This window comes from Gallus gallus, chromosome 10 (assembly GCF_016699485.2).
Source record: "Gallus gallus isolate bGalGal1 chromosome 10, bGalGal1.mat.broiler.GRCg7b, whole genome shotgun sequence".
Taxonomy (NCBI): domain Eukaryota; kingdom Metazoa; phylum Chordata; class Aves; order Galliformes; family Phasianidae; genus Gallus; species Gallus gallus.
Window position 1 is genome coordinate 865,945 of NC_052541.1, and position 13,400 is coordinate 879,344.

At 49.6% G+C, this 13,400-nt stretch overlaps 1 protein-coding gene and 1 non-coding gene across 2 annotated transcripts; both read right to left on the minus strand.

Moving 5' to 3' along the window:
* Positions 1 to 126: 126 nt before the first annotated feature.
* On the minus strand, positions 127 to 198 carry TRNAM-CAU. The gene has a single exon. It is a non-coding gene; the product is annotated as a tRNA-Met (tRNA).
* A 3,989-nt stretch (positions 199 to 4,187) lies between these two features.
* MZT2B (mitotic spindle organizing protein 2B) lies at positions 4,188 to 12,392 on the minus strand. The gene is made up of 3 exons (XM_015279102.4): positions 12,247 to 12,392; positions 12,031 to 12,167; positions 4,188 to 4,446 (listed from the first exon to the last, which is right to left on the minus strand). The coding sequence occupies exons 1-3, from the start codon at positions 12,381 to 12,383 to the stop codon at positions 4,289 to 4,291; spliced, it is 432 nt and encodes a 143-aa protein (XP_015134588.2). The 5' UTR covers positions 12,384 to 12,392; the 3' UTR covers positions 4,188 to 4,288.
* Positions 12,393 to 13,400: the final 1,008 nt, after the last annotated feature.

Genomic DNA, 13,400 nt, shown 5'->3' on the forward strand with positions numbered 1-13,400 from the left:
CGCCCTCGATCCGCACGGCCCCACACCGGCACCACGCAATCAACGGCGTGCAGGGAAGAAGAACACGGTGAGGTGGTTCTTTAAACTAAAAGTGCGGGGGTGGGGGAAAAAAAACGAAAAACCTACTAGCAGAGGATGGTTTCGATCCATCGACCTCTGGGTTATGGGCCCAGCACGCTTCCGCTGCGCCACTCTGCTACTGCATGTTCCTGTTGCCAAAGCCTTATATCTAGGTACCACTATGGTCTGCCCTCACTTCTTTATATTCATGTTGTTGCTATCTGCTAGCTGCCTTCTAGGCCACCCTACTCTGCCAGCCGCTTCATCACAAGCACACACACATGGGCACATGCAGCAGGTCTCACAACTGGCTCCAAGACTCCCTTGTCCCCAGAACCTTCTGGTCCTCCTAGCACCCAGACTGGGACTGGGTATGGGTACTGACTGACTTAGCTATGTTCAATACCCAGCACACAAGCCCCTATCCCACTCAACAGCTGATCAAGCTTGATGTTCACTACCAAACACAGATGGACACCAACCCTCAGCAATAATCCTCCTCAGTCCAAGGCGAAGATCTGAAGAGCCACTTCCGTTGATCATCATGATGGGTGCCCATGGGACAGGCATGAGTGCAGCCAGGTAGGCAGCTTGCTGGCACTGTGATGATTCCCAATGTCCACTTGGTTATCCTTGTTCCTCCACTCCTCTTCAGTCATGGAGATGAACCTTTAATCATGTCACCAAACTTTGTCCCATGCAGGGGAGCCTGTCTGCAACTCACTTAAGGGGAACGCTTCCAAGGGGATCCTTGCCTTCCCACACACACACAGTTCCAAGGAATGCTCCCATGGGGGGGTGGGGGGGAGGGGGGCTGCAAAGCCTATACCACAAGCATCCATTAACATGCCTCCTTGCAGCCTCAGGATTGTGCTTCCCCAAAACCCCCCCTTATTTCTGCAACAAGGACAGCCCTGGTCCTTCTACTTCCCTCAGTGCCACAGCTCTGGGAGAGAAACAGGCAAGAAAGACCAGCATTAGCTCCTGTCACTACCACCCCCAGCCTTCCTTGCCCCTCTCCATGCTAGTTCTTGCCAACCCTGACACTTTTCATCCCTCATGTTGTTCTGGCCCTCCTAGTATACCCCATGCACCCCCCTCAGGAGTAAGCATACTGACTAAACATATTATACTTAGGACTGATCCTTTTCAACCAATCTTCTCTGTTTCTCCTTCTCCACCTTCCCCCTGCACACCTCCATGGCTTTGCAGAGGTCTGCAGTTTCTTTACCCTCACAGTCTGTGCCCCATTGGTTCACAGTCTCATTTGCTGCAGTGTTTATCCACTCTGGAAGCAGTACCTGTAGCTTGGCAGCCCACCAATCAGTGTGACTGGGAGCTCTGCTTCTTGTGATTCTTTCCCACCTTAAAACTCCTCCATCAGATTACCTGGCAGGAATAAGCATTCCTACATCCTTGCCTGCTCTCACAAATCAGTGTGACTTACCAGACTTGGTTCTCATCAGTGCCTCCCTTTCACCTTTACAAAGTGCCCATGACCAAATAGCCTTAAAGCAGACACTCTCCTGTACACCCTTACACTTAAAGCTCCGCAGAGCCAGGAGAAAAATTGGATGCAGTTACAATAAAGGTTGGACATGGGACTGTGGTTCAAGATGCAGCTTGAGGGAGAGGAAGGGCATGGAAGGCATCTGTAAGGCAGGAGTCAGGGATGGAGGTCTAGGTCATTGGCAAGGATCACTCAAGCTTGGAAGAGGTGACCTTGAATACCAACCTCCTCTCTTGAGTCCCTCTTCCCACCTTGATCTTATTCCATGAGGCTCTTTTGTTTCTTCAGAGATCCATTTGCAAAATTGCTCTCCTAAAGCCTGCCACTGCGATCTTGTTTTTTGCCCCGCTGACTCTTTGAACTCCACCACTTTATGACCACTGCAGCCAAAGCCACCTTTAAATTCCCTATTCCCAGTGAGCCCTTCCCTGTCAACTAGTTGGAAGTCCAGCAGAGCACCTCACGGGCTCTTCTGTACCACTTGGGTCAGGAAGGCGTCACTGATGCTCTCCAGGACTGCTTAGGTCTTGCTGTGCTGCCCCTCCAGCAGAGATTGAGGTGCCTAAAGGCCCCCATGAGGACTGAGACCTGTGAACGTGAAGTTGCTCCTATCTGTCTGATGAGGAAGTTTCATCCACTTCTTTGCTTCTCAGCCTTATCTACCACTCCCATGCCCTGGACTACCAATCCCAGAAAACCTCCTTATTCAGGTGTGATAAGCTCCAGGTTGGCCTTCCTAGCATCATCAGAACTTGTATGGAAAAATAGCAGGGAATAATACTTAAGAGAGTCGGACAACCTTTAACAATCTCCCCACAACATACCAGATCTGTGCCCCCACCAAGCAGCACAGTCCTCTAGACAACAGGGCAAGCCATCCCTTCCCCACAGCAGGGTCTGATGGTGCCTCACTTGCTGCAAATGTTTGGAAGGGACAGGATATAAAAGTACACATCAAGCATTACTACTCAGCTAGGTAATAGGGAAAAGAGAACAGGACAATCTTCTCAGGAAAATGGGCTGTCAGGAAAAGATGAGCACTGATCCACAGACTGTGGAAGACTCTGCAAAAGCTTGAAAGCAGTAGGTAGGTACAACATAGGACATATCTTGAGCTGCAGAGGGGTAAATAGAACAAATGCAGACACTAAACTAGACGAAGAAAGAGAAGGTAGTGAACATGCAAGCAAGTAGATGAAGAGAGAGGAGGTAGTGAACATGCAAGCAAGTAGATGAAGAGAGAGGAGGTAGTGAACTTGCAAGCAAGAACCAACTCTGTTGTTAGGTACTATTTCTTGTCAGGATCATAGAATCATAGAATTGTTTGAGCTGGAAGGGACTCTCTCAGTCACATCTCCAGTCTGCTCAACCTTCCAGGGACAAAAAGCATCAGTCAGTGCTCTTTCAAAGGAAAAAACAGCTCTGCAGTTGCTCTTCTTCCACCAGCAAATTCAACCAGGACAACCATTACATTTGCCTCTCCTAGGCAGCGTGAGTGTTTCAGCTTCCTGGGGGTGTAGGAGTTGAGATAGGTGCAAACTCATTGCACACAGATCAGAGCAGGGCATCCCAGACCTTGATAATGATGAAAAAGCTCATAAGCTATCACACTTGGATGCCCTTCAAAGTGTACTACTGCCAGCTATTAACTACTTTACTCCTATTCCTAACTCCTACTTGAAAAGTCCTGATCTCCATAGACAGACTGCAGCCTCTTCATTCCCACAGCTCTTCAACAGAGTATTTCACACTCATACCAACACTAGCAAAATCTCTTCATTATGCTGGGCTGACAGACCAAGCTGTCTGTGAAATCTCCATGATTCTTGAAAACATCATCTATCCCTCACCAAGAACAGAGGCACTCTATCCTAAATAGGGAAATGGATTTCACTAACAGCTTCTGAGTTACCAAGGCCATAGCAAGTACACCCACTGCCTGGATATGCTCTGAAGTGATGAATGACAACACCGAACACTAATAAATCCACTTAGCTGTTTTAACTATACGCATGTATCTTACACTAAGTGATGAAGCTGTTCTCTTCCTTTATCTGACATAACCTCTCTTTAACCTGGCTCATTAGGCAACGAGTTCTGCAACAATAAATGAGTAATCACATTAGCATCATTAGGATTATTGTACCATCATGCCAAAGAGAGGGGCCAAAGTGGTTTTCAGGGTAAGATGCTAAAACCCACCTGAGCATACACATGAAGTGACAAGGCAATCATCAGCTGAAGATCAAGAATACAGCCCAATTAGACAGTCAGGTTTGCAGTGCAAGCTACCATCACAGCAAGGCTCTTTCTTCAACAATATACAACCTACCGTGACACTACCCCACTCTTAATGAAGCCCAACAGATTTTTCAGCTCATAAAATTAGAAGAAATATATTGAACTGAGTCTTAGGGAAGGAGGCAGTGAGAAGCACTGGTTTGTAAATGAATTACGACCACTCCGGAGCAACTTCAACACTATTTCAGGTATTTCTAGGCGTCCTGCATCTTTCTTCATACCAGGAACCTTCACAGAGCACTGAGTAGTCTGCACTGCCAACAGAATTTTTGGAAATAAGAATAAATAAAAAAAGAAAACAGCTATAATCCATGAGTTACAAATAATGTTTGCCAGTTTAATAGATACAACATAAACAATTTTACAGGCACAACTTATATACATCTTCAAGCATCAAAATTCATTGTTGCCAAGGTCTTAGCTATTGTTGCTTCCGCTGTTCTTTCCAGAAGCTCCTGCTTTCTGCAGCCGGCTTGCACTTGGCTGCCGAGGCATCCTCTGGGCAGATCCTTCCCGGCTGCTCCTTTCTACGAGAACCTGGGTCCCGCTGACGGCAGAACTGCTTTTAGTTCTCCCTGAATGAACAAATGCATACATTAGCGTCAGCCCCAAGTGTCACCCATACAGCATCTAAGCTGCAAGCATTCCTTAAGTAATCATGCAAAAGGCTAATTAGATTAGATGTATTAGATGTCGTGGATGTATCCAGCATCCAACATAGAAAGCAAAATTGTGAAATCAGGGCCACAACAACAAAATGAGTTGCAGCAGGAGCATTAGAAATTCAAGTTTTAATCTACAGAGTGACCAGCCCACTTTGTTCTTTAAATACTTGCTTTCATTTGGCACAGGAAGACCAGCACTGCAAACAGCAATTCAACAACATGAAGAGCATCAAACACCTCAAGTCTGGGATAAGTGAACTGATGTGCCACTGCCCACCTCTTTCTGAAGCCCATAGTCACAAAATCTGGAGATAAGAAATCCTTCTGTTCACGTCACTTGTGACTTGATGAACAAGTTTGGGTTTCCTATCATTGTCTGCAATTTCCAGGAGCCCAGATGCCTCTACGATGAGCTACTCTCAACTTTTCTTACTCTGTTCAGAAGATAAGGGCTGCCCTTCCATAGGCACAAGTGGCCGTCTCTGTCTGTAGTGTAATGTGACAGAAGAGGGAAGCAAATGGCTAAAAAGGTCAAAGTTGAAGAAAGCAAGGGCCACACAGCCCACCCTGCCAGGTTCAGCAAGAGGGGAAGGATTGACAGCCAAAGGTGTGCTGCAAACCAATGGCACAAGGTGGTAAGTGAGGAAGACTGACATTTGCTGACATCAGCGAGAATTACTTCAGATGAGAAGTAATATTTGCATTAGGAAAGATAAAAACAAAAGAACAAAGAAACATAATGCAGAGGGGCTACAAGAGCTACACAGATTTTATTAAGGACAGTGAGTTCCCAAAAGCATTGCTGAACATGAACATAGTAAGGAGGAAACAAACACAGGAATCCAGTCAGCTGTTTTCCTATGAGTATCCACAGTTACATGCATGTAATGAAAATGGAGAGCAACATTTAAGTAACTGTATCAGAGCAACTTCCAGAATGCCACTAGCTTCTGCACACACAGGAGTCTCCACAGCTATCTGGATCATCCTGGAACATCTGTGCTACCAAAGGGCACAGACCAGAGGTATATCTGCTTTACTTACCCAACTGTCCCATCTCCTTGGAGTAAGTGAGAACAGCACTCACATCAATACCACAAGCTAACACTTCACAGTATAGGAAAGACAACCTGAGAACTTCCAAACAAAGATTATGTGGCCCCTTCTTATCTGTAAAATTTGATGGATTAGAGTAGCAAAAGGAATACATTCACTTATCCCAGCCAAATCAGGTGTTCTAAAATGTCTCTTATTGTAAATCACACTAGTGATCTACCAGCAGTTATCAGCCCAAGCCAGCCAACCAGCCTCGCATTTTTCCTTCGTACAGCTCAAGCTTGTAAGCACGTCAGCAGTTTGAGTAGTGTGAGTACCGTCAATGGAAATAAACAAATTGCACAAAGGTAATACACAATCTCATGGTATTTAAGAGAAAAACTGGCACAAAGGACTGGAGTTCACCATGATGCATTTAGCAGTCCAGTACATCTCTATGTAAGTGAGGGTTCTCCCCTTCCTCACATGCATACATCCAGAAAGAGTGCATGTTCCCAGCCTGCACACGTGGGCTCTAACCACATCTATGTACAAACAATTGTACCATTAAGTGCTACCAGAAGCCAGGCCCTTGATCTTCTGACCTAGCTGAAAAAACTTGGGGAGAAAAAATCTCTTTGTAAAAGAAAGCTATTCTCAGACAAAACACACACTGCCTTCCATCCTCCTAGCCTTGAAATCACAATAAAACAAACCAGTTACTTCAACAGCATAAGAACCAACTGTATTTTTGGAAGCATCATCTCAAGAACGATGCACCAAACCAGAGCAGCCCAAAAAGTGTGCAGCAACAGGCATAGTTGGTAAACCTGTCAGTTAAAACACTATCAGTGATATTGGGGCTCTTTACTGCAAAACACAGAAGAAGTTCACTACCAAAAACTCTGCAAATCAAGTACAACAGACTAGCAAAAGGATTCCACTGATAGTTAGCTCGCTGACACAAGATGCCCTTATCCTGGATGTGTTTCACTGTCCCACAGCAACCGTGGCTCAAATAATGAATGTAAGTCATGTCAAATGAGAGACAAATCAAACACGTTTGCCCAAATATGATCCCCAAAAAAAGCAGCTGTATGTGCACCTTCTCAAGAACCTGACACAGTAGGAGAAGAACAGATGTGTGTGCCCCACTTAGTTCAGTGCTAGTTCTCTCCCATTCAAAAAGGCCAGAGCAAACTGTGCTTGGCCAAAAGTCTGCTCCCGTTCTTGTCTCGCAGTAGGGCTTACACGGGACCCAGAAAGCAAGCTGGCCTTCCTAGAAAATTAAGTGTGGATGAAAGAACAGATTGTAAGAGTGTAAGTCTCTCTTTCTTGCAATCGCAATGTGGTTACCAGAATTCAACTTTTGCCCACCCACTGGAGGTGGGAACAGCGATGAGACTTATACAGATGGTCCTCATTCTTCAAAGCAATCCCGGTACATAGCTATGGCTCTTCATTCTCAGTCTGTTGGGTTTTCAGGTCTCCAAAACTGCTGAAATATTCCTAACAGCTCATACACATGTGGTATGCAGGGCTTCCTCCGGAGCCAAGAGAGCACCCCTGTTAAAGAAGCCTCCCTGCAAAGACACAGTCAAGAGCCCAGGCAAGATTGGCAGAGTATGTTTCAACTAATCCATTGGAACAGTCTTGAAACCAAGGAAGCGGAAAAATAGTTTTCAAATGCACCTGCTAAAACAGTTTGCTAAGACAGTACGCATTAAGCTAAATGGAGCAGTGGGTCATTATTTAAACACATGCCTTCCCTTGCACACACATACACACACATCTGAAGAGAAGTTGGAGAGGGAACACAAAGCTGAGATCTACGTAGGACACAAAAGACCTGAACAAACTTACAACCTCAAGCCAGGTATTCAGCTGGATTATTAGACAGCACTACAATTGCAAGCTTAAATTAACATACCGAGTGCCAAATCCTATTCAATAACTTTCAAGGAATAGGATTTTACAGGATTTCTTACTGAACAGTAGTCTGTTCAAAACCATTAGCTTCTGCTTCTCTAAGTAGGTTGCTTTGCTGGCTTTCATCATCACACATGGAAGAGTCTCATTTCCTCCACATCTCTTGCATGCAAATCACAGAAGAGATGGAGAAGACGCTCCATACTTTTCACAGAGCTCTATTCAGCCTACCAGCAAGACCTTCTGGGTGTTTTTAGGTTGGTCGAGGGGGGAGAAAGTGAATAAATTAGTTGCTGTTCATAATGAACCTCCACTTCATTATTTTGCTAAAGCCACAAATTACAAGTCTGGCATTTGGAGTATTCCTCTAAATCCCATTTCATTGTCAATTCTTCCTTCACAGAGAAAGAAAAACATACATAAAGAAGCTTAAAACCTCTCAAAATTATATACTGAAAGTGATCCCCATGCAGTGTTCAAAACAGCTCCCGGCACAGTGAAGAGTTGGCTCTTGTAGCCCAGAGAAAGCCATACAGCTTCAGATGAGACTGCGTGAAACAGAAGAGATGCCTACACTGGCCAGAGAAGACCAATTCTCTTTGCTGCTTGTCCATGTTGACAGCACCATCAAGATTAAGAAAAATCTTTAATATCTCTGCAGGGATTGCTTCCACCATATTCAAGTTCCACATAGCATTAACCTTGTTGACAACTTTCTCTCCTTAACAAAGAAGCTTGCATTACAAATCTAGCATCCCAGGGACAACGCAAGGCTGAGTAAGCAGAAGGTGGGTATGAAAGGACTGCAAAGAAGGCAGCTGAGCCAGCCAGCAGCATCCAGGAGTGGTAGCTATCACTGGGGGTCCTTGCAACAACAGTGATCATTCTAAAATGCTGACCACAGCTTGAAAAAAATCCAGAAACCTCAAGACAAAAAAGCGATCTCATGTCAACAGCTCATTTGGTACTAAAAATGGGTTGGGCAAAGCCTTGGAAAGCCACTTTATGAAATACACTTGGGCTGGAGAGTGGGGAAATGTGGAAAAATACATGAAAAGACTCAGAGGGCCATCAAAAAATATTCATTAATCTAGGGGAAAGAAAGAGAAGAGCAGGGCATTGACAAATGCCTGTCAATAGAGAGGTAGAAAACCGCAGAGAAACCACCGTCAGCTTGAGGGCAATGATGGGAAAAGCAATCACGGAAACAATATATAAGAAAAAGCATATTTAACTGAATAGTAAATTACACACATGCCTTGTCTAGACTAAAACCAACGCCACTGTCCCAATGTGTGTGCACGAGGCTATACCTAGCTAAACATACCAGACAGATGCTCCAATACTCAGTTATACTGAGACAGCTATGAATTGTTACCAGTGAACAACTCCAAGTAGAACACCACAGTTTAAAGTGGTTATATTCTATGGAAAAACAGAATAAAAGTCATTTGTACTAGATTCCCTGCTGCTTAAGGGCTTTAGCTGCAAGAAAGCTGAAGTAACTACTACAAGGGTGAGAGGAAGGAAGTGATGCACCTTCTCACCCCTACCCCAGTGATCAGCAAAACAATCTTGACCTGCTTTAAAAAACCTCCCTGCATCATGATGAGCTGAGAAGCCTACGCCAGTACCTCGCTGCTACTGATAAAACTCAGAGGGAGCAGCCTCAGCTGATGTTTAGCAAGACCTGGGTTACTGCAGCCACGTGTCTGTCTTCTGACAAAGGGGGAAGCACAGGAGAGAGGGCAGACAGGCAGCGCCGAAGAACACCGTGCGAAGCAGCTTGGCAAGCTTATAGAGGACAACCACTGCACTCTGTATCAGCGCAAGGAGCTCTGGCTTGGTCAGCAGACAAGTCCCAGCTAAGCAGTGGGCATCTCCCATTTCCCAGTGCCTTGTCCTGTGCAGAAGCCACACCATCTTCTTCTTAAACTGAAGGAGCATCTTCCAACAGGAGCTGGCAGGGCATGCAGCAGATACAGCTTTGGCTCCCTTTCCCCGCAGCAGTTCCTAAATGGAAAGGAGGCAAGGCAAACCAAACACTCCTGCAGAACGGACCCAGCAAAGAGGATACCCCCAGTCACCCTGTTAGCACTTACCCCAAACTCCTGAACTGGGCCACTGATGACGGACTGTGCCCAGAACCAGAAAGCTCACGGAACGAGGAAGCCCGATTCCTCCTTCTCTTCAGTTTGAGCTAACTAGTTGCTTCCCCAGTTTAAGGAGAGAAAATTAGTCTGCTGAAGATTTGTTCATTTTAACGGGATCTTTACATCAACACCACTTTTCCTTAGCGCTCCAGTAAAGCTCCTGCTCAACAGGGAGACAGCTCACATCCTCCTTCGGTCTACAGTGCAGTAAAAGACACACAAGGCTGGTACTGGTGGCCTGGTCCTGCATTACACCATCACCAGTTCTCACAAACCAAGACCCCTCTCTGGAAGTCTGTTTTCATGACCTTCAACCAAAAGTACTAAACATCTTCCTATGACACTGCAGGCACACCGCTCCAAGTGTGGACATCACCCGTGGTGTCTGACACAAGTTGTACAGAAGTGCAACTGTGTTTGATGACCATATGAGATCAGGCTGAGCACTGAGCTAAGGCAGCACCTCTGCAGCTGAGTCACAGCAAGGACAGACATCTCCCACTGAGAGGCTGCAGAAATACGTCCTCAAAAGGAGGTCTTGAGGGGAAAAAAGAAAAAAAGAAAAAGGAGGAAAAACCACATCCACTTTTCTCGATGTTAAGGAGATTTTATAGCCGCAGAAGTAAGGGTGCTTGCAACAAAATGCTGCCATGACAAGTTCTGCCCAAAGAATGTTCTGAGGGCGAGCCTGCCAGTGGTGATTTTAGTGACAAAGGAATTAGCTGCTGTTCTTCATCAGCAAGTCTGGCTGATGGCAAACTCGCCTGGGCTGATAGAAACCAGAAGGAGTTCTCATTCAAAGTTAGCTACTGCTCTGAGTTTTGATGCAGCAAAAGCTCCTGGGGAAGAAAAAAAAAAAAAAAAAACCACCCAAAAACCAGACGCAGCCCACCTCTGTCAGGAGCACCAAGCACCAGCTCAGTGTCAGCTTCAGCCCAGCTTTCTCTGCACAGACATGACAAAACACTAAAACAGTGGCTTGATGGGCACAATCCTCCTGTCTTAGTAAGCCGTGTGTGATCCAGTGACACAGTGCATCAACTAGCCTTGCAGGCATGTTCCAGCCTGATGAAATAATGCAGAAATGTGAAATAAAGCAGCAGTAAAACACACAGAAGACCAATTTAACACTGTATTTCCCCCAAGTAACACAGAGCTAGTGCCATCTCTCCCTGAGCTTTCCCTGCACTTCACCAGCTCAGTACAACATACTCAAGGATAGTGATGTGTTGGTTTTAAGGAAGAACACGGGCCTGGAAGGCAGGTAGCACAGGGACACAGAGACTGCAGGCAGAGCCGTGCAGCGCCTGGACAGGAGACGCTCCTGCATCGATGGAGAGGGCTGACTGACTGAAGGCCCCAAGACCGACACTAATTCCTGGAAATCTGACATCTCTTTAATATATTTCAGCACCTCAGGCTGATAGGAGGCAATCAATAAGGGCAGACCAAGTTTGTCCATAGGGTTTTTGGCTTTTCCTCTTGAGGAATTAACGCTGTTCACAAAAAAGGGGCCGTTTAGCCACCGCAGACCTGAGCTGGCCTCGTGCAATCCAGAAGCAGCTCGCAGCAGTGGCCCGGCGCTAGAAGAACATCCAAGTGCTGCACCTCCCTCACTTCGCTCAAGAAGTCGTCCTCTTTTTCCCCTGCGTATATTAAAGTCACCCCTCGGCCACACGTGAGGCTCTTTGCTGTAAGCGACCTCTCACCGGGCAACCTGCAACCGGGAGCATCTCCTCCAGCAGGAAGGAGGAACCCGTCTGCGGGGCGCAGGCCGCACCTGGCAGTTCTCACTCAGAAACACCGAGAGTGAGGGAGAAGTGGACGCAAGGGCAGCATCCAGCTTGGCCTCCTCCGTCCGCGCAGCCGAGCCCGGCCCCGCAGCGGAGGCTGCAGCGCCGAGCAGCGAAGCGCACCTATCTGCCAGCGCACACATCGCTTCTCGGCCTCGCGACCCGCCGGTTGGGCCCGCGCCCCTCTGTGCTACGCCTCTGAGCACAAGAGAAGCGAGGGCTCCGGCACGGCGGATCCGGGCACAGCCCGAGGAGCCGCAGCACCGCGGCGGGGCCGGGCCCGGCGCCTCACACGGAGCGGGCGCCCCGCGCCCCTCTCGGGGCCGCCTCCCTCGGGGCCGCCCCCCGGGCCGGCAGCCGCAGCCCCCGCCGCGCGGCCCCGAACCCCCGGCCCTGCGGAGCGGCCCCCGGAGCAGCTCCGAGGGGCGGCCCCGGGGCGGCGCGGGCGGCGGGCGGCGCCGAGAGGCAGCGGGGAGGCGGGCGGGCGAAGCGCGGAGGCCGCAGGGCGGAGGAGAGGGCGGGCGCGTCCTCGGGGGACTCCGGGGGAGACACGAAGAGGGGAGGGCCCGCCGCTCGGCCCCTACCTCGGCTGTCGGCGGGCGGCGCGGCGGGGGGAGCGCTCTCGGGGCCCGCCGGCAGCCGCTGCCCCGCGCACATGGACTTCAGCACCTGGAAGACGGCGAGCGGCGCCACGTTCATGCGCAGCAGGTCCAGCAGCACCCTGCGGGCGGGGCGGGATCAGCGCGGGGCCAGGAGGCTCATTCGCTCCCGCCCCGCCCTGGCCCCGCACCGCCGCTCACTTGAACACCTCCGGGTCCAGCCCGCTGCCCGCCGCCTGAGCCAGCTCGAACAGCTCCGCCTCCTCCGCGCTCAGCACCTTCCGCCGCGGCCGAGCCGCCGCCGCCACCGCCGCCTTCCCCAGCGCCGCGCCCGACATGGCCGCCCCGCGCTGCCGCCAGACCCGCGCGCCGGTTCCCGAGGCCCCGCCCCTCACGGCCTGGCCCCGCCCCCGACGCGAGGCCCCGCCCTTCACAGCAAAGCCTTGCCCCCCTCACCGCCTGGCCCCGCCCCCTCACCGCCTGGCCCCGCCCCCTCACCGCCTGGCCCCGTCCCTTCCGCTGCCGGCAGGCGGCAGCCGCGCCTCAGCCCGCCGTTACCTGCGGCTCCCGGAGGCGGTTTGCGCACCGTTTCCTTCGTTCCCCGTTCACGGAGAACTGGAAGATTTCTGTCTGTGACTTTGGAATTCCCTTTGGTCTCCCCTGCAGCGGGCTCTGAGCTGGCATGCCGTCTTCTCCTGGACGTTGCCTCCCCTGAGCGGCAGGTGCCGCCTCGCTCCTGAGCAGCACCTTTGATCAAAAAGCCATAGAATCACGCGATCGTTTGAGTTGGAAGGGGCCTTTAATCGTCACCTGGTCCAACTCCCTGCAGTGCACAGGGACACCCCCAGCACATCAGGTGCTAAGAGCCCCCCAGCCTGGCGCTGGGTGTCTGCAGGGATGGGGGCACCACCACCTCTCTGGGCGCCCTGTGCCAGTGCCTCGCTGCCCTTAGTGTACAAAACTTCTTATATCCAACCTAAATCTGCCCTCTCCTAGTTTGAAACCATTTCCCCTCATCCTATCACGACAGACCCTGATAAACAGCCTGTCTCCTCCTTTCTTACAGCCCCTTTAGATACTTCAGTGGCAGGCCACTCACAGGTTTCCTCAGAGCCTTCTCGCCATGCTGCTCAGCCCCAGCTCTCTCATCCTGTCCTCGTACCGAGGTGCTCCGTCCCGTGGAGCATTTCTGTGGCCCTCCTCTGGATGCACTCCAACAGCTCCACGTCTCTCCTGTGCTGAGGACCCCACATCTGGATGCAGTGCTCCAGGTGAGGCCTCACAGCGCAGAGCAGAGGGGCAGATCTCCCCCCCTCTCTCTGCTGGCCACATTTCTTTTGACGCAGTCCGTGATA

Bases quoted from the DNA above. Each gene is read 5' to 3' on its own strand.
- MZT2B (XM_015279102.4), bottom strand. From the start codon at position 12,383: ATGTCGGGCGCGGCGCTGGGGAAGGCGGCGGTGGCGGCGGCGGCTCGG. The intron at 12,168-12,246 runs GTGAGCGGCGGT...CCCCGCCCGCAG, and splicing joins CTGGACCCGGAGGTGTTCAA to GGTGCTGCTGGACCTGCTGC. The intron at 4,447-12,030 runs GTAGGGGCCGAG...TTGTTCATTCAG, and splicing joins GCCGCCCGCCGACAGCCGAG to GGAGAACTAAAAGCAGTTCT.